General features: G+C 37.5%; 1 protein-coding gene across 12 annotated transcripts in view; it reads left to right on the forward strand.

Moving 5' to 3' along the window:
* Positions 1 to 27,543, forward strand: part of RIC8B (RIC8 guanine nucleotide exchange factor B) — a 105,940-nt gene that overhangs the window by 53,285 nt on the left and 25,112 nt on the right. For all 12 annotated transcript variants that reach the window (XR_289674.3, XR_002804492.2, XR_289676.3 and 9 more), the window contains 4 exons: positions 7,345 to 7,573; positions 8,321 to 8,416; positions 13,887 to 14,031; positions 25,469 to 25,613. Coding sequence is in view for 5 of the 12 variants with exons in the window: in XM_023631041.2 (XP_023486809.1) it covers positions 7,345 to 7,573; positions 8,321 to 8,416; positions 13,887 to 14,031; positions 25,469 to 25,613 (615 nt within the window). In the remaining 7 variants the exon portion in view is untranslated. The remainder of the gene's footprint in view (positions 1 to 7,344; positions 7,574 to 8,320; positions 8,417 to 13,886; positions 14,032 to 25,468; positions 25,614 to 27,543) is intronic.

The raw sequence follows: 27,543 nt of genomic DNA on the forward strand, positions 1-27,543 counted from the left end.
TTATGCGTAAACACTTAGCCAAAAGTTGCATCTGGATGTGGTTGTGGCTTTGTTTTATTTTGGAGAAGGGTGAAGATGGGGATGGCCTATACGCTGGAGAGGAGAGGGCAGGAATAAATCTTATTTAATTTCTTTTAGTCTCTCAATCTCATTTCTTTCACTTAGCACATTGGCATCTATAAAGCTTTTTTTTTTCTCTTCCCCCCCTTTTTTTGGCATCCAAAAGAGCCAGTGAGTCTTTAAAAAGTACTTACCTCTCTGCTTTTTTTGGTTGGTGTTTCTTTATTTAGACCAATTCATTTTCTTACATATTGAAGGGGACAGTTTAGTATCTAATGATACCTCATTACAATTCTAAGCATAATGCCTTTTTTTTCAGCTTTATTGAGACATAATTGACATATAACATTGTTTAAGTTTAAGGTGTACACCATGCTGATTTGATACACTTACACATTGAAAAATGATTACCACCATAGTGTTAGCTAAGGATAATGTCTTACACGTGGCAGACTTAATGTTTGAAAATTGGATGATTTCATTTTGGTTTCTGTTAACTGAGCACTTACTATGTGTTAGGCACTGTGTTGAGCTATAAGGCAACAAAGATGAATACAAGGTGATCTGTGTTCTCCAGGGCTCACCAACTAGGGGATAAAACAGACTTCTAAGTAAGTAAGAGCAGTTGTTTCAGTGAGTGTTGTGTCAGACATGAACAAGTTTACATAGTGGACAGAAAAAGGAGAGTTCACTTTGGAGAGATTGGGGAAAGGTGGGTTTATTTTTTGTTGTGTTATTATTAAAGCTCTTAGCTCTTTAACCTGATTCTCACTGTGAATAGCAGTTATCTAGGTGAACAGATATTTTCTGAACTATAGATAGTCCCCAATTTATGATGGTTCAACTTATGATTTTTCAACTTTACAATGGTGGGAAAGCACTAATCACTCATTAGAAACCATCCTTTGAAATTTGAATTTTGATCTTTTCCTAGCTAGCGATCTGTGGTGGGATATTCTCTGGTGATGCTGGGCAGCGGCAGCGAGCCACAGCCACACCATCATGAGGGTGAACAACCGATACACTTACAACCATTCTGTTTTTCACTTTCAGTACAGTATTCAATAAACTACACAAGATATTCAATACTTTATTAGAAAATGAGCTTTCTGTTAGATGGTTTTACCCAACTGTAGGTTGATGTAACTGTTCTGAGCACATTTAAGGCAGGCTAGGGTAAGCTGTGATGTTCAGTAGGTTAGGTGTATTAAATGCATTTTTGACCTACAATATTTTCATCATCTTTCTTTGGGATATAACCCCATCGTAAGTTAAGGAAGATTTGTATAGCTAAGCACCATGCTAAGTCCACGAAGGACTCCACGTTACATACTCTGGAGGAAGATAGAGTCTAACTGGAGAGACAAGACATAAATATTATGAAAAGTTAAATAACAATTCAAGATAAGAATAGAAGAGATATCACAAGATAGTTTTTGAATAGTTTCCCAGTGAATTAATTATCCAAATACTAATTGCTAATAGAATCTGAAGGACAAGCTCACTGTGGTCTAGCACGACCAGGAAAGTCTTCCTCACTTATACTATACCTGTTCTTCATCCTCGTCCAGACCTCTGGTCCCCTCCCGATTCCTTTTTCTCCTATCGATAAGCCCCCTTATAGGTTTACTTTCTTCCCTCTCTATTCTAAAGCACTGATTCATCATTTCAGCCTCTCTCCACACCCTCATTGTCATGTCCTGCCAGTCTTCAAACAGCTGACCCCAGATCTGTCAGACCACTTTCCTTCTCCACTTCTAAACTCAGGCTGCTCAGTCCTGTGGGAAAGTTTTACCTAACTTGACAGATTGGCCCATCCTCTCCACTGCATGCAATCATTTCTCAGTAAGCAAATCTCTGCTTAGAATCTTCCCATGGCTCCCCTCTGTCTTTATGATTAAGAGCAATCTTCTTTTGTCTCTCTGCATTTATTAATGATCTGCAGCTTCATCTGAGAAATCTATATTTCCCTGGCTTCTGCACCTACTCTTTTTCCAGGACAACTCTGGTTGCAGGTCATCAGTAACCTGTCTGGCCATAATGTCCATCTCATTGTGACAGTCCCCTTACGATCTCCCCCACTCGACTCCACACACACATACACACACCTTTCTGGTCTTGTTGCCTACTAAGTCCCCTCCTTTAGAGGCCTTGTCCTTTGCTTTAGACTTAGGGACCTGTTTTCAGTTCCCCACAGATAGCATATTCTCTCCTTCCTCCAAATTTTTCCCATTCCCTCCTATAGTGCAATATGTCTACTGTTCAAAAGCTCCTTAATAGTTGCCATTTACTATGTACTGGGCAGAGTACTTTGCATGCCTTTTTTCTTTTAATCCTCACATCAACCTAGTGGGATAAATTTATTTCCCTTTACTTTAGAGATAAGGACACCAGGGCCTAGAAGAGGTCCTGTAATTTGCCCATGGCACTCTTTTACTAAGAGACAATCTAGAATTCAAACCATTGCTCTACAAGTTATGTTATGCTACCTTCTCTTAGGAAAAGAAGTGTGTGTGTGTGTGTGTGTGTGTGTGTATTATTATTATTTACTTATTTTTTTTGGTGAGGAAGATTGTCCCTGAGCTAACATGTGTAGCCAATCTTCCTCCTTTTGCTTGAGGAAGATTGTCCCCATGCTAACATCTGTGCCAATCTTCCGCTGTTTTGTATGTGGGACACCACCACAGCATGGCTTGATGAGCAGTGTGTAGGTCCAGGCCCAGGATCTGAACCCACGAACCCCAGGTCACCAAAGTAGAGTGCACAAACTTAACCACTGTGCCATCAGGCCAGCCCTGAGGAGTATATTTTATTTATTTTTGTATACTTAATGCCTAGCAGAGGGCATAGTAAATATCTGTTGAGAGTGAAGTGAGGTTTGAGGTAGTCTTTTTTTTTTTTTTTTTTTTTTGAGGAAGATTAGCTCTGAGCTAACTGCTGCCAGTCCTCCTCTTTTTGCTGAGGAAGCTGGCCCTGAGCTAACATCCGTGCCCATCTTCCTCTGCTTTCTATGTGGGACGCCTACCACAGCATGGCTTGCCAAGCGGTGCCATGTCCACACCGGGGATCCGAACTGGTGAACCCTGGGCCATCAAAGCGAAACGTGCGCACTTAACTGCTGTGCCACCAGGCTGGCCCCTTGAGGTAGTCTTGATGAGAATGTTCTAAGCAAAAAAAAACATGGACAAATACAGACATGAGAATATGTCTCTGGCACATTTAGAGAACAATGACCAGATCACTGTGGATTAAAAAGATAGACTTTGCTGAGCGTAGCATTCAGGGGTCTTTCCATCCATAACTTATCCAGAGTTTTCTTGACACTTCCCTACCTGCTTCTGCTCCAATCTCTCTCGCCTTTTGCAGCAAAACTCCTCTCAGTGTTGACTGATTCTTCTCCTATTCTCTCTACTAAGGTTTTAGTCTCACTACTCCACCAGAATGGCAATTATTAAGGTCACTAGTGACTTCTGTGTTGCTAAATCCAGTGGACATCCTCAGTTGTCATCTTACTTGATCTGTCCACTTCATTTGACAAAGCGATCACTCCATTCTTACTTATATACTTTCTTCAAAGATACCATACTATCTTAATTTTCCTCCCACCTCACTAGTTCTAATTTCTTCCTCTACTCCGCAGCCTCTGGACAATGGAGTGCTCCAGGCTCAGCCCTCGTAGTCTTTCAGTTCACACTCATTCTCTTACTGATCTAATTCAGTTTTCTGTCTTTGAATACCACCTACATGCTGCTGACTCCTCAGTTTATATCTCTAATCCAGATCTCCCTCCCTGAACTCCACACTCTTACTAACGTCCTACTAACATCTAATAGACGTCCCAAACTTAACATATCCAAAATTAAACTCTTTATCTTCCTCTAAAAAGCTACTTCACCTGCTGTGTTTCCCATTTCAGTTGATGGCAACTCCAGCTTTCCACTTGCTAAGGCTAGAACCTTGGATTCTCACACTCTACAATTAGCATGTAAGGAAGTCCTTCAAAATCTAACCAGTTCACTGTTAGCACCCTGTTCACCTCACCTGAATTATTATAGTAACACCCTAACTCATCCTCCTTTGTTGTGCTAACAACTGTTCTCACTGCAGTAGCCAGAGTGACCCTTTTAAGATAGAGTATTTATCACCATGCAAAATTCTGCAATGGCTCCCCATTTCACTCAGAACAAAACTAAAGTTGTAATAGCCTGCAAGACTACTCTGGCCTCCCCATACCTGTATGATCTCCTGTCCTACTCCTCTCCCTGTGTATGGTGGTTCAGCCACACCAGCCTCTTTGCATTTCTTCAAACATGCCACTGCTCCTGCCCTGGGGCCTTTGCTCTTCTTCCTGGAATGCTCTTTCCCCAGATAGTCACATGGTTCACTCTAACTTCCTTCGAGTTTTTGCTTAAATGACAGCATCTCAGTGAGGTCTGCCCTAACCTCCCTATTCAAAATCGCAAGCCAAATGTAAACTATCTTACCCTCCTGGGTTTTCCCTCCAGACTCCTTATCACCTTCTAGCATGCTATTCAATTAACTTTTTGTTTTGTTTACTTTTCATTGACTGTTCTCTCCATGCTGGAAAATAAGCTCTATAAAGGCAGGGATTTGTCTCTGTTTTCTTCATAATACCTTCCTAAAACAATGCCTGGGATAAGTAATTAATAAATAATTACTGAACTGAGTTAAAGTTAGGTATTTACATCTGAAAATCTTTTGGAGGTGTAAAGGTTCATTTAAGTAGATTTTCCAGCCATGAAAAAAGATATGTGAACCCCAAATATACAGAAAATACATTTGACCTCGAAGATTTGTTAACAGTTGTAGGTCTGCATGTACTATTATCATGCTCCTCAATGTCATTTGGTATTAAATTATGTTTAGTCCAGTGATTGATACAGGAGTGGGTTTTAGATTGCCTTCCCTCTCCCACAACCAACAAGGCTTTAATCAGGGCATTAAGGAGCTCTAAATAGGCCTTGTTTTTGAATCTGCATATCAGGAGGGGGCTGGGAGCATGAGTAGGAGGATGTCATGTCCCAGTGATTAATGATCTCTAGGAAGCTGAAAAGGGGAGAGTAATATACACAGTATTTCTACCCCCTGGAGTAGGAATGCAAACACCATTGTGCGGATCTGTGCATAGTCACTGACTTCCTGGTAGCTGGAGAATTTCATACACTCTTCTACCACAAATAAAACTGTCAGAGAAGTGACAGAGCTCAAAAAGCTGGCCTTCCTTACTTAAAAAGAATAGCTCAAACACAGTGAGCCAGAAAATTAATTTTGTAGTTGTTTGGGAACCCAGTTGTTTAATAAGAAACGAGAAAATGGGAACTTTTCCTGAAAAGCCTAAAACCTCCAAATATTTGTTGAATCAAACTCTACATTTGGTTTCTTAAATTTACTGAATTCCTTGAAACTGCTTATTTTAAATGAATTTAAAGGGAAACATTCCTTTGTAATGAAATGCATTGTCTTAAACTTTTCAGTGTGGTCTCTCTGGTAGATTCTGAGAATCAGACTATCAATGGACTCCAGAGCCTATTGCCCTGTGTGTTGAAAAAAAGTCCTAACGTTTCACAATGGCTTATACAGTTTTAGAAAGTAATTCTAAGGTAGAATTCTTTAGTTTTTTTTTTTCTTTTAACCCCAGTGAATCTATGATATTTGATAACAGTTTCCAAATGCTTAAGTCAGAAGCAGAACATTTTTAACTCTGGATAAGGAACTACAGATGTTTGCAAAAATTTTAAAACGAAAGTTTGTGGGAAAAGCATTATATTTGGACCAATTGTGACTATTTACAAATAACCAAAATTAGGAAGCTTGTTTAACAGTAATAGTAGTTACAGCAGCAGCAGTAGCAGTAGTAGATTTTTAGGGGGGACAACCAGATAGCTTGTATTTTACGAGGAACCATTCATTTATAGGACTTGTTAAATTACTTTTGTTCTTGGTTCAGATTTTTTGATACCCTTTACAGTACCACTCGTTCTGCACTGTCTCATTTTTAAACTGTGATTTCTTATGAATTTTTTTCCCCATAATATAAAAAGAAAGAAAGGAAATGTTCATTCTTGGGGAAATGGAACCATACTTCACGGTAAAGGGAAGAAAAAATTTTGTATTTTATTTCTGTTTTGTTGTTGTTTATTTTGTTTTATTTTTTAGGGTGTCATTATAATCTAAAATAAAATGAACTACTATGGTCTAAATTAAGATAGCATCAGATAGATTAAGCCCTGAACTTGGTTCCCAAGTGGTTAGACCTTTAAATTGCATTTGGACGAGTTTATTTTTAGTCAGGATGTGGTTATTTTTAGATCTGCTTCTCTGTCACTAGGAAATGTAATGCCTGTCTTTCCATTGTTGTTTATCAGGAAGTTCTGAGGCACAGGCTTGTAAGATCCAGTTAGCAGAGAATACCCCCTCTCCTTTTAGGTGAAATAATATGAAATAATGCATGAAGGAAAATATATTAATTGAGAACATGTCTAATTTTTAAATGATTAGTGTCATTTTAATCTCTTATACACTGAGCAACAGAACCAGATTTTTAGAGAATACCAGAAATACAAGGTTTGGGTTCCCCCTGCTGGTGTGCATCCCCGGCTCGTGTATTCATTAATACATAGCAAGAAGGCCTTGGGAATAGAGATTCGAAATTGCTACGTTGGCCTCTTTTAAAAATACTTGATGATGAGAGAGGGAGAAAAAGCACATTACCCATTTTCTACAAATGTCTTACAAAAAAATGGGATGATCTAAAAATTGTATTTTCTACATCTAAAAAGAACAAAACTTAATCCTACAATATTTGGTTTTTAATATTGTTGCCTCTGTGATAAGCTGCTTATATACAGCTTCTCAAATGCTTTATGTTGTAATCTAAGGAATAATAAAACACCAGTGGCTTCACAAAAGGATTTAAAACCCCAAGGAAAAAATGCAAAGCTAGCATTGTGTCATAATAAAATTAAAGAGCTCATGTTAAAGCTTACTAATTCCTATTTTAGCATTTCAGAGAGTGACATGACATCATGTGATTGTGTGTCCATTTAACATCTGTTCTTTCTAATTTATCATATATGTATTTGAAACAGTTCTCTTTATTTTCTGTTTCTTAGTCAATAAATGCTAAGTAATATTAAAGGCTCATTTTGAAAAACAAAAATTTTAATTGACTCCTAAAAGTCACTTCTCAACTTACAATTATGTTCACATTTTAAAGGACTATTCAGTCAAATTAAAATATTGTATTTTTAAATTGCTTTTCAGCAATGCAGTCAACCTTTTAAGCAATGTTCCAGTCTCTTGTTTGGATGTTCTCATTTGTCCATTAACCCATGAAGAAACAGCCCAAGAGGCAACGACTTTAGATGAACTGCCCAGTGATAAAACAGCTGAGAAAGAAACAGTTTTGAAAAACAATACCATGGTATACAATGGTATGAATATGGAGGCCATTCATGTTTTACTCAATTTTATGGAGAAGAGAATAGACAAGGTAAGGCTGATAAAATGGAGGTCTTGGGAAAATGCTTCTAAAGAACGTAAATGTGCCATACATGCAGACATCACAGGACATAATTTTTAAATCTAAACTTTTTTTATAGCTGACATCTTACATAATTGTTCTCTGGAATGCATTTTATTACAATATATGATAAATTACTGAAACCAAGTGAGTTTATTTTTTAAAGCTGAAAATTGTGTTGATGCAACACCAAAATTCTGACTGGTGCCAAGGAAAAATTAATTAGTTTTCCACGTAGGTATTTTCTAAGTCCTAGGAGTAAAAATTATGCCCCTAAAAAAGCTTGATGATAAATACATTCTATAATGCCTAAAAGACATCTTTTTAAAAAAAAAATCATCAACTCTCCATTTGTCGTGAGATGCTTATCTTCTCTCATCTGTCACTTCCTTTGTCAGATAACTATATTAAAAGGCAGCAAGGTAGTATGGGTGGGTCATCAAAACCTTTGCCTCAGTTAAGCCCATTGGCTGAGCCAGTGAGGACCCTACAAAATCTAGGAAAATCCAGGAAGGATAAAAATGGGCATTAGTAAACATGAAAAGTTCGCTGATGAAATGGAAATATTGTTGGGGAAATAATTTTTAAAATAGTTTGTAAAGTTTTGGTAACAAAATATTGTCTCCCCCTTAAAAAAAGGAGTTATGCTCAGTTATATGGAACAAAGTAATACTGTTAGAAATTAAACTAATGTAGCATGTATGATTTTCTTTATAGGGAAGCAGCTATAGAGAAGGTCTAACTCCAGTTCTCAGCTTATTAACAGAATGTTCTCGAGCCCATCGAAACATCAGAAAATTTCTCAAAGATCAGGTAACTGCTTAATGTCTATTACATCTTAAAGTTAATCTTCTTATGTGTTTTTTTAACATAGAATTAATGAGTTGAATTCTTTCATAGGGTTTTCTGTCAGAAATTCAGAAACTCAGAAAAGTTAGTTTTAATCTTTGAAATCTTCCTAGTCCAGAAATAAGTGGATCCTGTATACTTTTTTGTTATTCATTCATTAATTCAGCAAATGCTTATTGAGATCTACGATGTTCTGTGTTGTAAGCATTGTTCTAAGCTTTGAAAGGCAGATGAAGTCTTTGCCTTGTGGAGTTTACCTTATAGTTGGGGGACAAAAAGTAAACAAATATATGATGTAATGGCAAGTGGTGGTAAGTGTTCTGAAGAAAGATACAGGAGAAGGAGAAGAGGAGACTTAGGGTGATACGGGAAGGCCTCTCTGAGGAAATGACATTTGAGCAGAAACTTGGATAAATACAAAAAGGATCTCTGAGAATGTCTGGAAGAGGATATTCTCTGAGAATATTCTGGAACAGGAAAATACCAGAGAGAATAAGTTCAAAGTCCCTGAGATGAGAGGATGCTTTGGTATGCTTAAGGAAAAACAAGAAGGCTAGACAACAATACACAAGGGGGCAGAGAGGTGGATGGAGTAAAAGATGTAAGCTAGAACCAAATAACAGAAGGTTGTGTCGGACTTTTGATTCTCTTCTAAACGAGATTGGAAAGCATTGGACAGTTTTGAGAAGAGAAGAGATGGGACCTCATCTATATTTAAAGATACTCTGGCTGCTGTTTGTAGGATAGACTAGAGGAGTGTGAGGAGACGTGAGGAGACCAGCCCAAAAGAGAGCTGGTGATGAAGTTTGGAGCAGGATGGTAACAGAATTCATGGTAAGAAATCATTTTTCCACCACTGCATCTAGTGTCTGTCTGCATCCGTACCGCCATATCCTTTGTCTCCTTTCTATCACAATGGATGAATTGTCCCTGCTTCCTTCTGTGGCCAGCCTCTGCACTCGTATCCTGGATCCCTTTCCCTCTCACCAAGAACTTTGCTCCTGCATTTGTTTCCTCTCTTTCTTCTTAGGTTAATCTTTTTTTTTTTTTAACGTATTGGATCATTTCTGTCCACACCCAAACACATCTTCCATCTTAAAAACAAAAAAACCTTCCCTTAATCCCACTTCTTAATCTGCCTCCCCATTTCTCTGCTCTTCTTTATGCACTGTTCCTCAGAAGAATTTCCTATACTCACCCTCTCTGTTCTTTTTACTCATCTTTGATTCTCTCCTGAACCCACTGAAATGAGGCTTTCATGCTTTCTACCCCATTGCAAAGGTGTTTATCAAAAGTCATCAACCCAATATTGCCCAATCTAATAGTTCTCAAATCTTTCTTTTTAATTCTCCAATAGCATTTTGATGTAATTGAGTACTCCCTCCTTTTTGAAATATTTTCTTTACTTGGTTTCTAGGACACAATAGGGAACCTCTTCTTTGCAGTGCCCCAAGGCAATATTGTCTTTGTCTCCATTTCCACTCCCTTGGTGATCTCATTCAGCGGTCATGGTTTGGAAAATCATCTGTAGGCACATGACTCCCAAATTTCTATCTCCAGCCCTGATCTGTCCCCTAAGCTTCAGACACATAACAAACTGCATACTCATCTCTTCTCCTGGGATGTAGTAGGTATCTTAAGTTTAACATATCTCAAACTAATCTCTTGATTTCCCATCCCCCACCCTCTTTCTTCCTCTTCTTTCCACATTTCAATACACGGTACTACCATTGACCCTGTTGTTTATTTACTGCCATATAGAATTTCCTCTAATAAATGAACCAGGTTCTTTTTTCCCCTCTGTGGTCAAGCTTTAGTAAGCACTTCACTATGTGTAGAGCACATTAATAGATAATGCTGATAAGGGGACATTAGAAAGTAGGGACTCTATCTTTGAGGAGTTTACAGTCTATTGGAAGAAGAGAGAGGCACCATGAAAGCATAAGCAATCATTTAAGCAAAATAAACTAGTTAATTAATGAATTAATGTCATTTCCAAGTTTGATTATTTTAAGACATTCTACCATGACTAGGAAGACTTGGTGAAGAATAATAAATGAAAATACTTTGTTTTCTGTATTTTAGCTTTTTCACATAGAAGATCCAGTTTCGACTAAACTGTTTAGATTTTGCTATCTCTAACCTGGAGAGCCAAAAAAACTTACTTGTTAAACAGCTTCTTTATATGAAGACGTTGGGCTACTCATTATGTATATTCAAAAGATTATGAGACCCACTCCTTATCCTCAAAGAAACACTATAGTATAGATAAAGAGATGAGACGTAACAAGTAAAAGATAACTAAAGATACAAGACACAATTCAAAAATCAACTTTCCTTCTGAGAAGGATGCGCTGTAGACCATGATGATCAAGAAAAGCAGAGCTTATGGGGCCAGCCCAGTGGTGCAGCGGTTAAGTTTGCACATTCCACTTTGGCGGCCCAGGGTTCACCAGTTCAGATCTTGGGTGCAGACCTATGCACCACTTATCAAGCCATGCTGTGGCAGGTGTCCCACATATAAAGTAGACAAAGATGGGCACAGATCTTAGCTCAGGGCCAGTCTTCCTCAGCAAAAAGAGGAGGATTGGCAGCAGATGTTAGCTCAGGGCTAATCTTCCTCAAAAAAAAAAAAAGAAAAGCAGGACTTAAAGTAACAAATGATTAGCTTTGATAATAATGTAAAGGGAATCATGGCTAATTAATTATGTGCTATAGTTGATACCTGATTAAATCCAATTCATGCATGCCAAAGAAAATTGGTTTTGACTATTCTATATTTGGGCAGGTAGAAAGAGAACAGATGGTAGAAATTACTGACCCAGGTTGGATTAGTCTGGAGAGGCTTATAGAAGAGATGAGGATTCTGTGGGTTTGAAAGAGGAACTGGACAAGATTTGTCAAAGAAAAGAAAAAATTAGTTGGAAGGTAGTATTTAGGGGGAAATAGAAAGGGTCTGTACATATGCAGTTTGTCGGGGAGTGATATATATCAATAAAAACAACAAAATTTCACTTTAAAAAACTTGTTTTAAGGAATCCCAAACATAGCTAACAAAGTTTTTGTGTGATACCCTTGGTTAATAGATTCTTGACTCTGGAACTTAGGCACATACTACATGAAGTCACTTGTTACATGCCTCATTCTTCTAAAAATAGGAGATAAACTCAGTCTGGTTGGCTGAATCAAATAATCAGAATTTATCATATAATGAGTCTTTGCCTATAGAGCACAAAGAGCATTGTACTCTCCCCACCAGAGGTGTTGAAATATGGATTCTGTAAACACTCGGCTAGACTCCTCAGTTTTCTGAGATTTAGTTTCCACTTTTGTTCACAGTATGTCTCCAGTGCCTCCAGGACCTCCTGATACATGGTAGGCACTCAGTCTAGAAAGAGAGGCAAGAAAGAAAGTCAGTTGAATGGATTCAATAAAATAGTATACATGTAAAGGGCCTGGCACTGTAAATTATTATTTGACTTTGTGTCTATCCTCATTTCCTAGCATAGTGCCTAGCTTATAGAAAGCACTTTTAAAAAGTGACTTGAATTAATTCATTCTTCTTTAATCAGCAAATGTTTATTGAACACCTGTACTATGACAGGCAGTGAGAGCAATGAACAAAACAGAAAGAAATCCCTGCACCCATGGAACTGACTCTTGTGGAAGAAGAAAGACAGTAAAGAAATCAATATATACTGTGTCAGGTGGTGATAAGAGCTTTGAGGAAAATTAAAGCAGAGTTGGAAGAGGGATAAGAAAGAGAATGCTAAAGGCTAGTTATATAGAGTGGTCAGGAAATGTCCTGCTATAAATGACATTTGAACAGAATCCTGAAGGAAGTAAGGGAATGAGCCATGCCAGTTTCTAGAAAAAGTTTATGGGCAGAAGGAACAGTAAATGCAAAGACTGTGAGGCAGGAAAGTGTTTGGTATGTTTAAGGAGCTCCATGGAGATCTGTGTGGCTGTAGCGATGTAAGCAAGGAGTGTAGTAGAAATGAAGTCAGAAAAGTAGAAGGAAGCTGGATTATGTGAAACCTAAGGGAATTGTAAGAACTTCATCTTTTACTGTCAGTAAGCTGAGAAGCCATGGGAACTGGAGGACTTTGAGAACAGGAATGACATCATCTGACTGTCAAAAGATTATCCTAGCTTCTATGTAGAGAATAAATCATAGAAGGACCAGTATGGAATCAGGGAGCACTTGGGAGGCTGTGGTAATAATCCAGGCGATAAATATTGTAGTTTGGTTTTGGTAATACTAGAGGAGGTAGTGAGAAGTCGTTAGATTATGAATATATTTCAAAAGTAGAGCCAAAGTAATTTGCTGATGGATTGGATGTGGGGTATGAAAGAGAGGAGTCAAAGATATTTCCAAGGTTATTGTACTGAACAGTTGGAAAAATGGACTTTCCATTTAGTGAGATGGAAAACTGCAGAAGGAACAACTTTGGTGGGAGCATCAAGAGTTCCATTTAGGACATGCTAAATTTGAGAGGCCTATGAAAGTCTTGAGCTCAGGGAAGAAATCAAGGTGGAGATATAATTCAGGGCATTATCAGTAGATAGAGAACGTATAAAGCCATAAAACTGGATGAGATCACCAATAGAATGAGTGAAAATAGTAAAGAAATGTTGCGCAAGAGCTCAACCTTTGAATATTCCAACACTTAGAAAACAAGAAGAGAAAAGAGAATTGGCAAAAGAGGCTGAGATGAAGCAACCCATGAGGTAGGAGGAGAACCAGACGAGAAGGGGTCTAGGTCGATAGATGGGTGAGTAAGTGAGCAAACAAACAGAAGAACCAAGCCCTCTGAGGATCAATGTATAAAATAGGGATGATGGTGATGTTACTACCTCCTTTGCAAGGTCACTGTGAGGACTGATTCTAGAGAATGTATGTATACAGCAACTAGCGCATAGGAAGTACTCAATAATTAATAGCCATTTTTTTATTGTAAAATAAAACAACTAGACAACATAAGTACAGATTTTTTTAGTAAATACTGAAAGTGCTGCAGGAATTAAAAGAGGGAGAAAATCAATATGAGTCAGGGTATTAAGGAAGTCTCCATGGAAGAAAGAGAAACTTCACCCAGACTTTAAAATGAATTTTGCTAGAGGCAAGCAGAGGCATTCCGGGTGCTGAGATGAGGGAAAACTCAGAAATGGATTTGAATATATCATGGTGGTATAGTGAAGAGATGTTTCTCTTCAAATGAAATTTCATTACAGTCATGAAATTATTTGAGGTTTGTTTTTTGTTGTTGTTAGTTTTATTTTATTTGGAAGCAAACCTATTTATTTTTTTAAATGTTTTTTCCACTCATAAAACTGAGCTCAGTTGACATTCAAGACTGACCAGTTGTGTGGTACCACTCTTGCTTTCTCTAGTACTTATGACTGATGATGGTTTCTGCATTTGTGCCATTAGGTTTTACCACCATTGAGGGATGTGACAAATCGACCTGAAGTTGGCTCAACTGTGCGAAATAAGCTGGTGCGCCTCATGACACATGTTGACCTTGGAGTCAAGCAAATTGCTGCTGAATTCCTTTTTGTCCTTTGCAAAGAGAGAGGTAGGTTAAACTCTCTTTGCCCTCTAATTTTTTATCTTTCTGGGGGAATTTGAGAAATCTTTTTGTTAGTAGTGCCCATCTCATTCTACTCTTTTCAGAGTTTTCTCTTTATCTGTTCTATTAGAGGGCTTGAGGAGATATTAAAAATTAATAATTTAAAAACGCTTTCTGTACGCTTCTGAATTCATTGAGACATGGGGACAGAAATATTACCAAACACACTCACATTTAAACTTTGCCTCTGTTTCCTTTACCCAGACTTCTTAATCTTGATGAGTCAGGACCTGGAGCCATTATGAAAAACCTCTCTAAGTAATTCAAGTGCTACTATTTTGATAACCATGCAAAGACCCGGGTTAGTTCCCCTTTAATTCCTCTCAGAATTAAAGCTATAGGAGTTTTGGTTTTTTCATTAAGTTCTTTAATCAATTGTTATTGAATGTGAGCTATACAATATATTGGATGGAAGTACAAAAATATCTAAGAAATACCCCTTACCCTTGAGATAAGGGTAAGAGTAACTACTACAATATAATAAATAATACTCTGTAAGTATATAAAGTGATTGTCTTCTGAGATACGTCCAACAATTAAAAATATTTCCTAAAATTGTATGGGTTATTTTTGCTTGGCAAAAGGCAAGTTCTTCAAACAACGAACTTTTACTAAGTTATTCAGATATTCTTACCTATTTCTTTCTTCATCTCCTACTTTATAAATGTGCTAGTATAAAAGTCCCATCTAAGCAGATTTTATATTCTACTTTTTTAAAGTGCCCCAGTTTTGTGAAATAGATAATTTGGAGGTAGAAAACTTCACTCACTTCCTCAAAATCTTAAGTCAGTTGAATTCTTTTTTCCCCCCAGCTTTATTTAGGTGTAATTGATGAATAAAATTGTATATATTTAAAGTATACAAAATGATGATTTTATATACATATACATTGTGAAATGATTACTGCAATCAGGTTAATTAATAGATCCACCACCTCACATAGTTACCCTTTTTTTTTGTAGTGAGAATACTTAAGATCTACTCTCAGCAAATTTCAAGTGTACGCTACAGTATTATTAACTGTAGTCACCATGCTGTACATTAGATCCCCAAAACTTAGTCATCTTATAGCTGAAGGCTTATATCCTTTGACAAGCATCTCCCCATTTCCCCCACCCCCTAACCCCTGGTAAGCACCATTCTACCCTCTGTTTCTATGCATTTGAATTTTTGGGAGGCTTCCACATACAAGTGAGATCATAACGGTATTTGCCTTTGTCTGGCTTATTCATGTTGTCGCAAAGCAGGATTTCCTTCTTGTCATGGCTGAAATTATAAAATATATATATAATATTCCATTATATACCACATCTCCTTTATCCCTTCATCTGTCAGTGGACAGTTAGCTTGTTTCCATATCTTGGCTATTGTGAATAATGCTGCAATGAACATGGGAGTGCAAGCATCTTTTGGGGGTACTGATCTCTTTTCCTTTGGATATACCCAGAAGTGGGATTACTGGATCATATGGTAGTTCTATTTTTAATTTTTGAGGAACCTCCATAACTGTTTTCCGTAGTGGCTACTCCAATTTACATTCCCATCCACAGTGTACCAAGCTTCCCTTTTAACCACATCCTTGCTAACACTTATTATGTCTTGTCTTTTTGCCATCCTAACAGGAGTGAGGTGATCTCTCATTGTAGTTTTGATTTGCATTTCCCTGATGATTAGTGGTGTTGGACACCTTTTCCTATATCTGCTAGCCATTTGTATGTCTTCTGTGAAAAAATGTCTATTCAGGTCCTTTGCCCATTTTTTAATTGAATTATTTGCTTTTTTGCTCTTGAGCTGTATCCATTGAATTCTTAAACTTCATTTCTGACTGATTAATCTAACCACTTCAGTTTCTAAGATGGTATATTAGCAACATAATTTGATCAATATCTTAACAATGATAATAAACATAGCTATTATGTATTGAGATATCATGTGCTGGACATTTATGCATAATTTCATTTAATTCTCATAAGGACTCTGTAAGCTAAATATTATTGTTATTATTTTAGTATCATAAATGTGGCAACCTGGCACTTAAGAGCCTTTCAGTAATTTATCCAAGGTCGCACTGTTGCTTAAGGCTGAAGCCCAAATTTGAGGCCTGTCTGTCCATTCTGCCAGATTTCCTCTCATAATAATCTCGACTACTATCATAGACTAGTTTATTTAACATCCGCTCTTTTAAACACTTCAATTCTTTCATGACTTTTAAAAAAGATTGATTTAGCATCTTGGAATTAAGTGACTGGTATAGTGTCTTGTATATAGTACTCTGTAAATACTGGCTGAATTGAATCAATTTTTCTGAAATCAGAAATTAGCTGTTTTTTTAAAGTGTAATTATGTATGTATATACATAAATCTAAACCACACATATGTGTATCTATTCATTAAAAAAGATTTACCAAAATATTATCCAGTTACCTCTGAGTAGTAGGATGACTGGTGATTTTGTTTTTAGTTTCTCTGTATTTTATAATTTTTCTGCAGTGAGTATGCATTTCTTGGGTATTTTGTAAAAAGTGTTTAAAAGAGGAAAAATAAAGTTTATTTCTTCTAGAATTTCATATCTAAGTATATAAGTTAACGTATCTAAATATAACCACCTTACTAATAAGTTTAGTGAGTGTCATAGCAAATATGGTATATACATTTATAAATGAATTTGTTAATTGTTTTTCATTTGAAACGGTTAGCTTTATCTCTATTGGACCCATTATTTGAGGTTTCATAGTCCTAACTTTGAGCCCAAAGCCAACTCATGTTAACAAAATTGTATCTTTTTCATTTGACCTGTAACAATTCTATATGTACTCATCTGCTTTTCCTTCCAATTTGATTTTAAGTTTAGTAGATGTATTCTTCTGGATAAAAATTTACTCATTCATCAAATACTTTTTGAGCTAGACCCTAGGAATACAGAGGTATACAAGATAAACGAGATCTCTGCCCTCATATTATTTGCTTTCTTATCAGGGGTCACAAACTCAAATGCCTACAAGTGCCAAGCTGGTAATGAAAGTAAGTCAAATGCACTGGACATAAGATGATAAATGAAAACTGACACTTGGCTCATTGTTGGGGAGACAGTGGGTTGGGAATGGAGGAGCAAGGGGACTGGAAAGAGGACATTGCTGCTATCTAGCTCTAGCTGATTGTTACTATGAAGGCATATGTGGCCACTGTTAGCAAATCTTTCATATTTTTTAGGAAAAGCCAGGACTCTGGATTTTCACATAAAATCTCCCAGTTTTTAAATGCTGTCAACGAATTCTAATTTAAAACCTTCTGGCAGAAAAAAAGTATTTGTAGTCCGCATTCAACTTGTAAGTCAATTTTTGGAGTTTGGGTTGGATTTTGAGGCAGACTATATCAAAATCAAATAAATTTCAAATAATTTATCAGAGTGGCTGAACTTTTCTCTTAAGGATGTTCAAAGCTAGGTTTGAATGTACCTGATCAAAGGTCAGACCACTAAGTAGAGACAGCAAGCAGCAATCAATTTGGGTTAGGACCACAGAGACTAGATTAAGAAGGAAAATTAAAAATGGGGCGAGATACAAAGGGCAAAATTTTATGGAATACTTGGCACAGAAAGAGCCATCCAAGTGTCTTAAATACCGATCTGTGCCTGGCTAAACAGTATCTCCAGCTGATAGTGCCTCACAAGTTAACTTGTGTCACCAACTTGTTTTGTTGAGCTCTGACAAAACTAAACTTATTATCTGCTCTGCAAATTGTGTACATTCTACAGGGGGCCCAAAGATAGGCCTTACATAGTTTAAGAAAAGAAAATAATTTGTAAAACAACCCGCTGCCAGGGTATAAAATCAATTTGCATAAATCAGTAGCATTTCTATACTCCAGTAATGAGCCAACAGAAAAAGAACTCAAGAATACAATACCATTCACAATCGCAACAAAAAGAATAAAATACCTTGGGGTAAACTTAACTAAGGAAGTGAAGGACCTATATAATGAAAATTACAAGGCCTTTCTGAGAGAATTGGATGACGACATAAGGAGATGGAAAGACATTCCATGTACATGAATTGGAAGAATAAACATAGTTAAAATGTCCATTCTACCTAAAGCAATCTACAGATTCAACGCCATCCCAATCAGAATCCCAATGACATTCTTTACAGAATTAGAACAAAGAATCCTAAAATTCATGTGGGGCAACAAAAGACCCCGAATTTCTAAAGCAATCCTGAGAAAAAAGGACAAAACGGGAGGCATCACAATCCCTGACTTCAAAACATACTACAAAGCTACAGTAATCAAAACAGCATGGTACTGGTACAAAAACAGGTGCACAGATCAATGGAACAGAATTGAAAGCCCAGAAATAAAACCACACGTCTATGGTCAGCTTATCTTTGACAAAGGAGCTGAGGGCATACAATGGAGAAAAGAAAGTCTTTTCAACAAATGGTGCTGGGAAAACTGGAAAGCCACATGTAAAAGAATGAAAATTGACCATTCTTTTTCACCATTCACCAAAATAAACTCAAAATGGATTAAAGACCTAAAGGTGAGTCCTGAAACCATAAGGCTTCTGGAAGAAAACGTAGGCAGTACACTCTTTGACATCAGTATTAAAAGGATCTTTTCGGACACCATGTCTTCTCAGAGAAGGGAAACAATAGAAAGAATAAACAAATGGGACTTCATCAGATTAAAGAGCTTCTTCAAGGCAAATGAAAACAGGATTGAAACAAAAAAACAACCCACTAACTGGGAAAAAATATTTGCAAGTCATATATCTGACAAAGGCTTAATATCCTTAATATATAAAGAACTCTCGCAACTCAACCACAAAACATCAAACAACCCAGTCAAAAAATGGGCTGGAGACATGAACAGACATTTCTCCAAAGAAGATATACTGATGGCCAATAGGCACATGAAAAGATGCTCATCATCGCTGATCATCAGGGAAATGCAGATCAAAACTACACTAAGATATCACCTTACACCCGTTAGAATGACAAAAATATCTAAAACTAATAGCAACAAATGTTGGAGAGGTTGCGGAGAAAAAGGAACCCTAATACACTGCTGGTGGGAATGCAAACTGGTGCAGCCACTATGGAAAACAGTATGGAGATTCCTCAAAAAACTAAAAATAGAACTACCATACGATCCAGCCATCCCACTACTGGGTATTTATCCAAAGAGCCTGAAGTCAGCAATCCCAAAAGTCCTGTGCACCCCAATGTTTATTGCAGCACTGTTTACAATAGCCAAGACGTGGAAGCAACCTAAGTGCCCATCAACAGACGAATGGATAAAGAAGATGTGGTACATATATACAATGGAATACTACTCAGCTGCAAAACAGAACAAAATCATTCCATTTGCAATAACATGGATGGACCTTGAGAGAATTATGTTAAGTGAAATAAGCCAGCAAGAGAAGGATAATCTGTGTATGACTCCACTCATATGAGGAATTTAAAACTATGGACCAATAACAGTTTAGTGGATACCAGGGGAAAGGTGGGGTGGGGGGTGGGCACAAAGGGTGAAGTGGTGCACCTACAACATGACTGACAAACATTAATGTACAATTGAAATTTCACAAGATTGTAACCTATCAATAACTCAATTAAAAAAAAAGGAAAAAAAAAAAAACAACAACCCGCTGCCTTTGTGAGGGGTTTCCCCCCTTTTAACACATTCATTAATTTCCAGTACATGCTAGGCATTATGACAAGGACTGAATTGCAGAGATAAATAAGGCTTGAACTTCTTCAGCACATAGCCCCAGCCCCACACCTATAAACTTACTTTTGTCTCCTTTATTTCAGTCTCAGAGGAATAGGTGTTTGTTTAGCTCAGAGCTGAAGTCTCCCTTTCCTGTTGATCTTTTCTCTTCCTGTCTTCTCAGGAAGCCTTGTTACCTTCTATTCCTTTGTTTTTTAACTCTCCCTATGTGGTTCCCTTAACCTATATACATCTTCATGTCACTGTCCTTCACATCTTAGCATCTTGAAAGACTAACATGTTTTTCTCTTTAGTCTCCTTACTACCCACTCAGGCTTCAGCTTGCTGCAAGTCAGGCTTTCTAACACCATTCCCTGCCCCTCAGACTCCACTGAAAATGCTCTCAGTAAGGTCACAAATTAATTTTCAAAAGCAATGGATATTTTTAACCTTTATCTTACTATGTTTCTCATAACAGTTGACACCGTTGAGCACTCTCTTTGTTTCTGTGCTTCCACACACTCCTAGATTTCCTTTAAGCTGTTCTTTTCAGTCTCCTTTGCTAATTACTCTCTTTGTCCACATGTAATTGCTGGTGTTCCCTAGAGCTCTCTTCTGGCCCCTGTTCTCACTTTACATTGCTCCCTGGGTGATCTCATCTTATTCCTTGGCTTCTGCTTCAGCCTATTTGCTGGGGATTCCCAAATCTGTGTATGTCTCAAACTATTAAAATAGTTATAGCTCTCTGCTTCTGGCCAGGTTTTCTTCTGTCTTCCACGTGGCTAGCAGAAGGATTGCTCTACAATACAAATATAATCTTGTCATTCTCCCTTATATGACTCCCTGTCACCTGCATGGTAAAATCCAAATTTACCTCCATGGCCTATCTCTGTAGTATATTCTAAATCCACTGTACACTCTCTACTTAATCATACTAAATTTTTTATTCTTGCCTGATTATACTCTGCTGTTTCTTGGCATATATCCATGGCTTGGCAGATGCTGTTCCTCTTACATAGAATGCCTTTCTCCATCTTTGTTAGCATGGTGAGCTTTATTTATCCTTGAAGATCAGCTTTAGCATCATCTCTGTGAAGATTTCTCTGATCATCCAAGGCAGAGTTAATCATTATCTGCCTTGTACCATTTTTACTTATCTCTGTTTTTAATACTTCTGACATTTGCTATGTTGTAACTCTTTATTTGTCAAACTTGCATTATAGACATTGAGTTTTCATTAAATCAGAGATTGTGTCTTCTTCATCTTTGGATCCCCAGTGTTTAACGAAGAACCTTATAGATAGTAGATGCCCCCATAAATGTTTAATGAAAGAGCAAATATTTGTGCTCTCTATGAATTCACTGTGGTAAATACACTGTCTTGTGGATTTCTCCATATCAAGTAATAATATCAGTACACTGTTGTAACACCATAAGAGAGGAATGTGCCAGGTAGTCTGGTAACCTGGAAGAGGGAAGGATTGGGTGGTGTGGAAAAGGTCAGAAAAAGTCTTCACAGAGAAATGGGAAACAGCCTTGGTATGTACAGAAAAGAAACTAGTTCAAGGTATGAGGAATCCCCAGTGTGCAGGAGTAATAGGAGATGACTTTGGAAAAGAAGGCAGAGGCCACAAAATGAAGAACACTTTACGCCCTACTTTAGAACTTGAGCTTTACCCTATAGGGGAGATAGTAAAGGTTTTATCCAGGAAGGTGATAACATATTTTTGCTTTTCAAAGATAGGCAGTTGTGTGGAACAAGGAATGAAGGAGTGTGAGAATGGAAATAGAGAGACTAGTTAGAAGAAGCTACTAGTATAGGATTTCTAAATAGTATTTGACTAGAAGGAAAAGAATTATAAATCCTTCTCTGTGTAACAGAGAAGGGGGAATGGTCTCTGGGTAGACCTGGCTCTGCTGTTCTCTCTCTTTGGTAAAAGAGCAAAACCTCTTTTTTGTTCTCATGGTAGAGTGTGGTAAACCCCCATTTGTGTCAGCAGTTAATACCATTACTCCTAGTGCAGTTCTCACGTGGTGTGCGGCGGTGGCTGCGTTCCTCTGTTCATAGTGCCCTCTAGCATCTTGGTAAAACAGCGATAAAATATTTCTTGCAACTTTCTGACTGAATGCTGATTTGTTTCATTTCTACAGCAGTTTCACCTAACTGTATGGATGATTACTATGACCAAAAAACAGATATATCTGTCTCTTTTTTTTCCCCGAGGACCAACTGAAGAATCTTTGCAGCTTACCTTAACATCCAAGTCGAATCCATTTTTCTTTTACTACTTTCCCAATTCAAATAGGATGTTAAACGGTGTATTTGAAAATAAACTAAAAAGGATCTAGAAACACTCTACCAAATACAGTGCACTCTCGTATCCCTGGGTTCTGCATCTGCAGATTCAACCAACTGCAGAGTGAAAGGCCTACATGGTTGCGTCATGGTTTTGAGCACATACAGACTTGTTTTTCTTGTCATTATTCCCTAAACTATATAGCAACTATGTACATAGCATTTGCATTGTATTAGTAATCTAGAGATGATTTAAAGTATATGGGAGGATGTACGTAGGTTATATGCAAATACTACACCATTTTATATAAGGGACTTGAGCTTATATAGGATTTTGGTATCCACACCCATTCCTGGAACCAATCCCCTGGGGATACTGAGGGACTACTGTAATGTCAATCAGAACTTTACAAAGAAAATGCTTCTCACTGTGAGAATTTTGTAATCCGTTTGTCTCTACTCCCCCAAGCCCCAATTTTAAGTATTTTATTGTTAACAGAAGTTCATTTGACTTTAGAACTACTGGTTATATAGCCTTATAGAAGGTAAGGTGTGTCTTAATCTTTGTAACCCAAACTGTCACAGAGTTGACACAATGTTTCTTCCAGTAAATGAACAGTAAGCTTTATTTACTTATTTATTTTAAAGATTGGCAACAGATGTTAGCTTGGCACACCTAAGCTAACATCTGTTGCCAATCTTCTTTGGTTTTTTTCTTCTGCTTCTCACCGAAGCCCCCCAGTACATAGTTGTATATTACAGTTGTGACCCTGCTGATTGTGCTGTGTGGGATGCCGCCTCAGCATGGCCTGATGTGTGGTTCCATGTCTACGCCCAGGATCCGACCCAGCGAAACTCTGGGCTGCCAAAGCGGAGCACACGAACTTAACCACTCGGCCACCGGCCAACCCCAGTAAACTTTATTTTTATAAAAACGTTAGGGATTTTTGCTATTAACTAGCTTCAAGGAGGATTTTCTGCATAAGAAAGCAGGTTATTTAGTGTTCCATTTACTTCTTTCTAACCTGTTTTGATCTTTCATGAATTCTGCATTCTTTTTTCTTTTAATTTTTTTTTTGTGAGGAAGATTGGCCCTGAGCTAACATCTGTTGCCAGTCTTCCTCTATTTTGTATGTGGGACACCTCCACAGCATGGCTTGATGAGCAGTGTATAGGTTTGCATCTGGGATCCGAACCGTGAACCCCGGGCTGCCAAAGCAGAGCATGCAAACTTAACCACTATGCCACTGGGCCAGCCCCAAACTCTCCATTGTTAAGCTGTTTTAATCTTTAGCCATTGTAGGTTATTTACATTTTATGTCTTTTTTTATTATCGTTATTTTGTTTTTAAGTATATTCTTTTAAACCATTTATTCATATCATCTCAATTTAGACTTTAACAATTTCAATGAATATTTCTTTTCTGGAACCACCAAACATCCTTATTTGTTAAAAAATAAACCTCATCAAAAATGCTTACAATGAGAGTATCAGTGCCATGTGGGAAGATCCTTCAGGCTCAGTGACTTTGTGTCTGACCATGTCATTAAAGTCATGTCTGAATTCGATGAATATTAATGATACCTGTATACACTGGATATTCACTTCCTACCCATTAAGAATTCATTATTTCTCTAAACCACTGCATCTTGCAGAGGCACTGATGGCAAGAGGGAGCATATCAGATTTATTCAGAGGGCTTTCAAATTATTCCACTATCATCCCCCATTAAATTCTAATATGGTTCTATCCAGCATCCACTTAGAATTAATACCAAAGAGGCTACAGTTACCAATAGGTTTTAAGGTAGAAAATGGTTGAAAGCAACAAGTATAAACTTTATTTAATCTACTTATATGATTAATCCATGTTTCCTTTTGCACAAATTTCACCAGTGTGCTGTATCCTTTGAAAGCAAGACTACATTTTATTTGTCCCCAAACTACCTATTTTCAATGTCAAAGGAGGTACCCTCTTGTTGAAGTATTTGAAAATTTAATGGACAACTCTGTCCTGGACTGTTTGTCCTCTCCATGCCCTTCAGGAGCAGATTCTGACCCTACATCTCCCTTTTCCTTACCCACGCATTTCCCTATCCACTGCCCCTGTCAGCTCCCCAAAGTTATTTTAATTGCCCTCCTCTGAAACTTCTCTAGCTTTATTTTGTCTTCTTTGAGTAAGTGATCTGAATTACAATTATAATTCAGATGTAGATTTTACTAGGGCTTTATACATGGATGAGACAGTGTTATGTTTTGTTTCCTACAGTTGTCTTTAGGATGACATTTTATTGAAAGCCTTAAATAAATTTTACCAATTTTTACCTTTTGATTGAATATTCTAGTGTTCACTTTGAAATTGTACCTGAAGAAAAGAGAGTGCTCCTAAATAAAGCTGCTAATAATTGCTTAGTATCTTCCTTAAAGTTGCTTAGAAATCATCACAAAAAAAAAATTTCTGCAATTCAGGGCTTCCCTGCAAAAGTGTACGTGTCTGCTCATCTTAGAGATATCACCTTACACTGATGACAAGGTAATACCTACCGAGGACCTGCACCAAATTCTACACTGGGCTTTTTTTCTTTTTTTGGTTGACTAAGATAAGTCTAAAATGATCATTTTACCAAGGAAAAAAAAGAATGAGTGTTTACTTCGTGCCGGATACTTTTCTAAGCACTTTGCATGTACTTATCTGTGAGGTAGATATTACTATTCCAATTCTCCAGATTAGAAAATTGGGGTACAGACCTAAAAACTAACTTACCCAAGGCCAACCATCTAGGCATTGGTAGCGCCTCCAACCAGTCTAATTCCTGGGCCTGCCTTCTCGGTGGGTGTCATGTACTTACATATTGTTGCTGACTTTTTTGAAAAAGCAGTAACTTAGCCTATCCTATTTGCTAATATCTTCAAGTTTTCTTATTTCCTATACTCTTTCTCTCCAATTCCTATAAAGTGTATGAAAAAGATTTTATGTTATGTGCTATATTGGTAAAAACCCAATTTGGCTTTCATTAACACCAGCTTCTAATCATCATTTCTCTAAAACTGGATAAAGAGATAAGATTTGTGAACAGAAACTTACAGCATCACCCTTTCCAGGGCCCAGTGGTTAGAGGCCCCACTCCTCCCACACAGTATATTCAAAACAGCTCCATTTGAATTTCTGATACCTGAAAAAAGGTTTTTGGCCCTCAAAGCATGTAGGAGAATTTGTAGGTAATTCAGTGTAACCACTACCACGCTTTGGAAACCTCTCAAGTTTTAAGATTTACTGCCGCAGCGTATATCTCCAACCTCCCTGTGTTGGTGAGTAGTTGGTGACAATACTGCGCACCCAAGGATTCCTGACTAAAAACCTATTCTGTTTTTGCAGTGGATAGCCTGCTGAAATACACTGGCTATGGGAATGCTGCAGGACTGTTGGCGGCCAGGGGCCTCTTGGCTGGAGGAAGAGGAGATAATTGGTACTCAGAGGACGAGGACACAGACACTGAAGAATACAAAAATGCAAAACCAAAGTATAGTATCAAGTTTCTTTTCACCTAACTATGTCTTTGCCTTTGAGTTGGTTATTTGCCCTTTCACTTCTTTTGTCTTTCACTTCCAAGCATTTCTTTTCTTTTGTGGATTTGGAAGCTTTCCATTTAATAGTGTTTTTAGAGGCAGTTTCATAGCTAGTGGGCTTAGAGAGTGACTTCAAGTGATTGAGGAAGGATAATATGGCAGGAAGTGTTCTGCTGCGTGACATCTTCAACATGCTCATTACCCTCTCCAAGCATTGAGAGAGGGTGTCTTTAGAGATCTGCTGTCATATACTTTAAAAGTATTGTTGCTTACTCTTTGCTTTCTTTTCCATAGGTTGAAATTTGTAAGGTATAACAGAACCAAGGGTTTAAATATCTTTCTCAGAAATCTAAATGTAGGTTCCATACATTCTGATCTTCCCTCTTACACAGAAACCCTGAGGACTCAATAGAATAAAGCAGCGAGGCACATCACTAGCGAAAGGAAGGAAGTCTGGCTCCACAGTAAATTTTAATCAGACACTTAGGGAATCATCTTTTACCAGATGCATTAGTGCACTGAACAGGCAAACCAGAAACTCTAGCAAGTCTTCCCTGAGTCAGTGCTTACAAATCAAAGACACTAATTCTTCTCTTATCCCAAAACAAACCACCTCTACTTCCTTCTATTCCCTCCCCATCCTTTTTGTCCCCCTCTCAACCCTCATTTTAAGTAAATTTTTTAGTTTCCACTTATTAGGAGTTATTTGAACTCAGTTTTCTGAATGTTAAAAGATCACGCCCTTTCCTTGTGGCTTATCAATGATGTTGACATGCTGTCTCCTACTGGCAGTCTTCTGAGTGTGATGTGAATCATGTCGTAGTTGATCAAAAAAAGAAAATCATTATCTGCAAAATTAGGCCTCTTTTTTTTATGTGTAGATTGTGTCTTGTGGACATGGAAGTAATGATTTGTCAGAAAGTAAAAGAAAAGATCATTCCGTAATCAGACAGGACTTATATGGCCTGTATTCTTGGCAAATCAGGTCCGAGTAGGTAGTGTTACTTACAGCATCCCCAGTGTTACAGCCTCAGCAGGATTTTATGGAGTATGTCCTAGAAAAAAAGACTTTTGTGGAAAAAAGCTAGCAGTGACTCTAAGCAGTAAATTCTTAAGACTGTCACCATTTAGATGTTATAAATTGGGCATCTCTATCAAGTATTTGAAGCTAAGTTAGAGGACTCATACTTTAATCTTTCCCTAATTATAGAAATCATCATTCTTAGTCTTGCTAGCTCTTGATTTTTCCATTCCATAAACTATATTTCCATATCAGTTTAATATTTTATATCTCTCCATTTGAGACTTGAAAATATGCCACTTGAGAAATCTTATTTTTAAATGAAGGTAGAAATAATATTAGGCATTCATTGTGTCCCAGAGTATGTGGACACAGTCAACTAAGATAGAAAACTCTTAGGTACTCGAGGATGGTTGATATTGTTGCATCCCAGTGTGTATTGTTGATTTTCTTTGGTAGATGACTTCTATAAAGGTAACAGTCACTTATCTAGCAAACACCAGGATGTTACTATATCAAGAAAGAGCTCAGAGAAAATGCAAGAACATTGAGTCTCTCCCAATAGTTTGGGAAATAGAAATGTGTTACATTATGGCAATGATGTTAGATTTCAGGAGAACACCTTTTGTTTAAATCAAGGACTATGATGTTGATATTGTTATTGTCTTGGCTCTCTGTCATAGGAAGATTCTATATGGAGGCCTTAACATTCCTAACTGGAATCTTCTTCAGCCTTTGGACCTGGCCTATACTGTTCATAGGAATGGTGTGTGAGTGTGGTCAGAACAGTGACCATTATGAGATCTTGTTGTATTTCTTAAACATCGCTCATTACAGGTATAAACATGCGTTCTTCACATAGC

This window comes from Equus caballus, chromosome 28 (genome assembly GCF_041296265.1).
Source record: "Equus caballus isolate H_3958 breed thoroughbred chromosome 28, TB-T2T, whole genome shotgun sequence".
NCBI classification, from domain to species: Eukaryota; Metazoa; Chordata; class Mammalia; order Perissodactyla; family Equidae; genus Equus; species Equus caballus.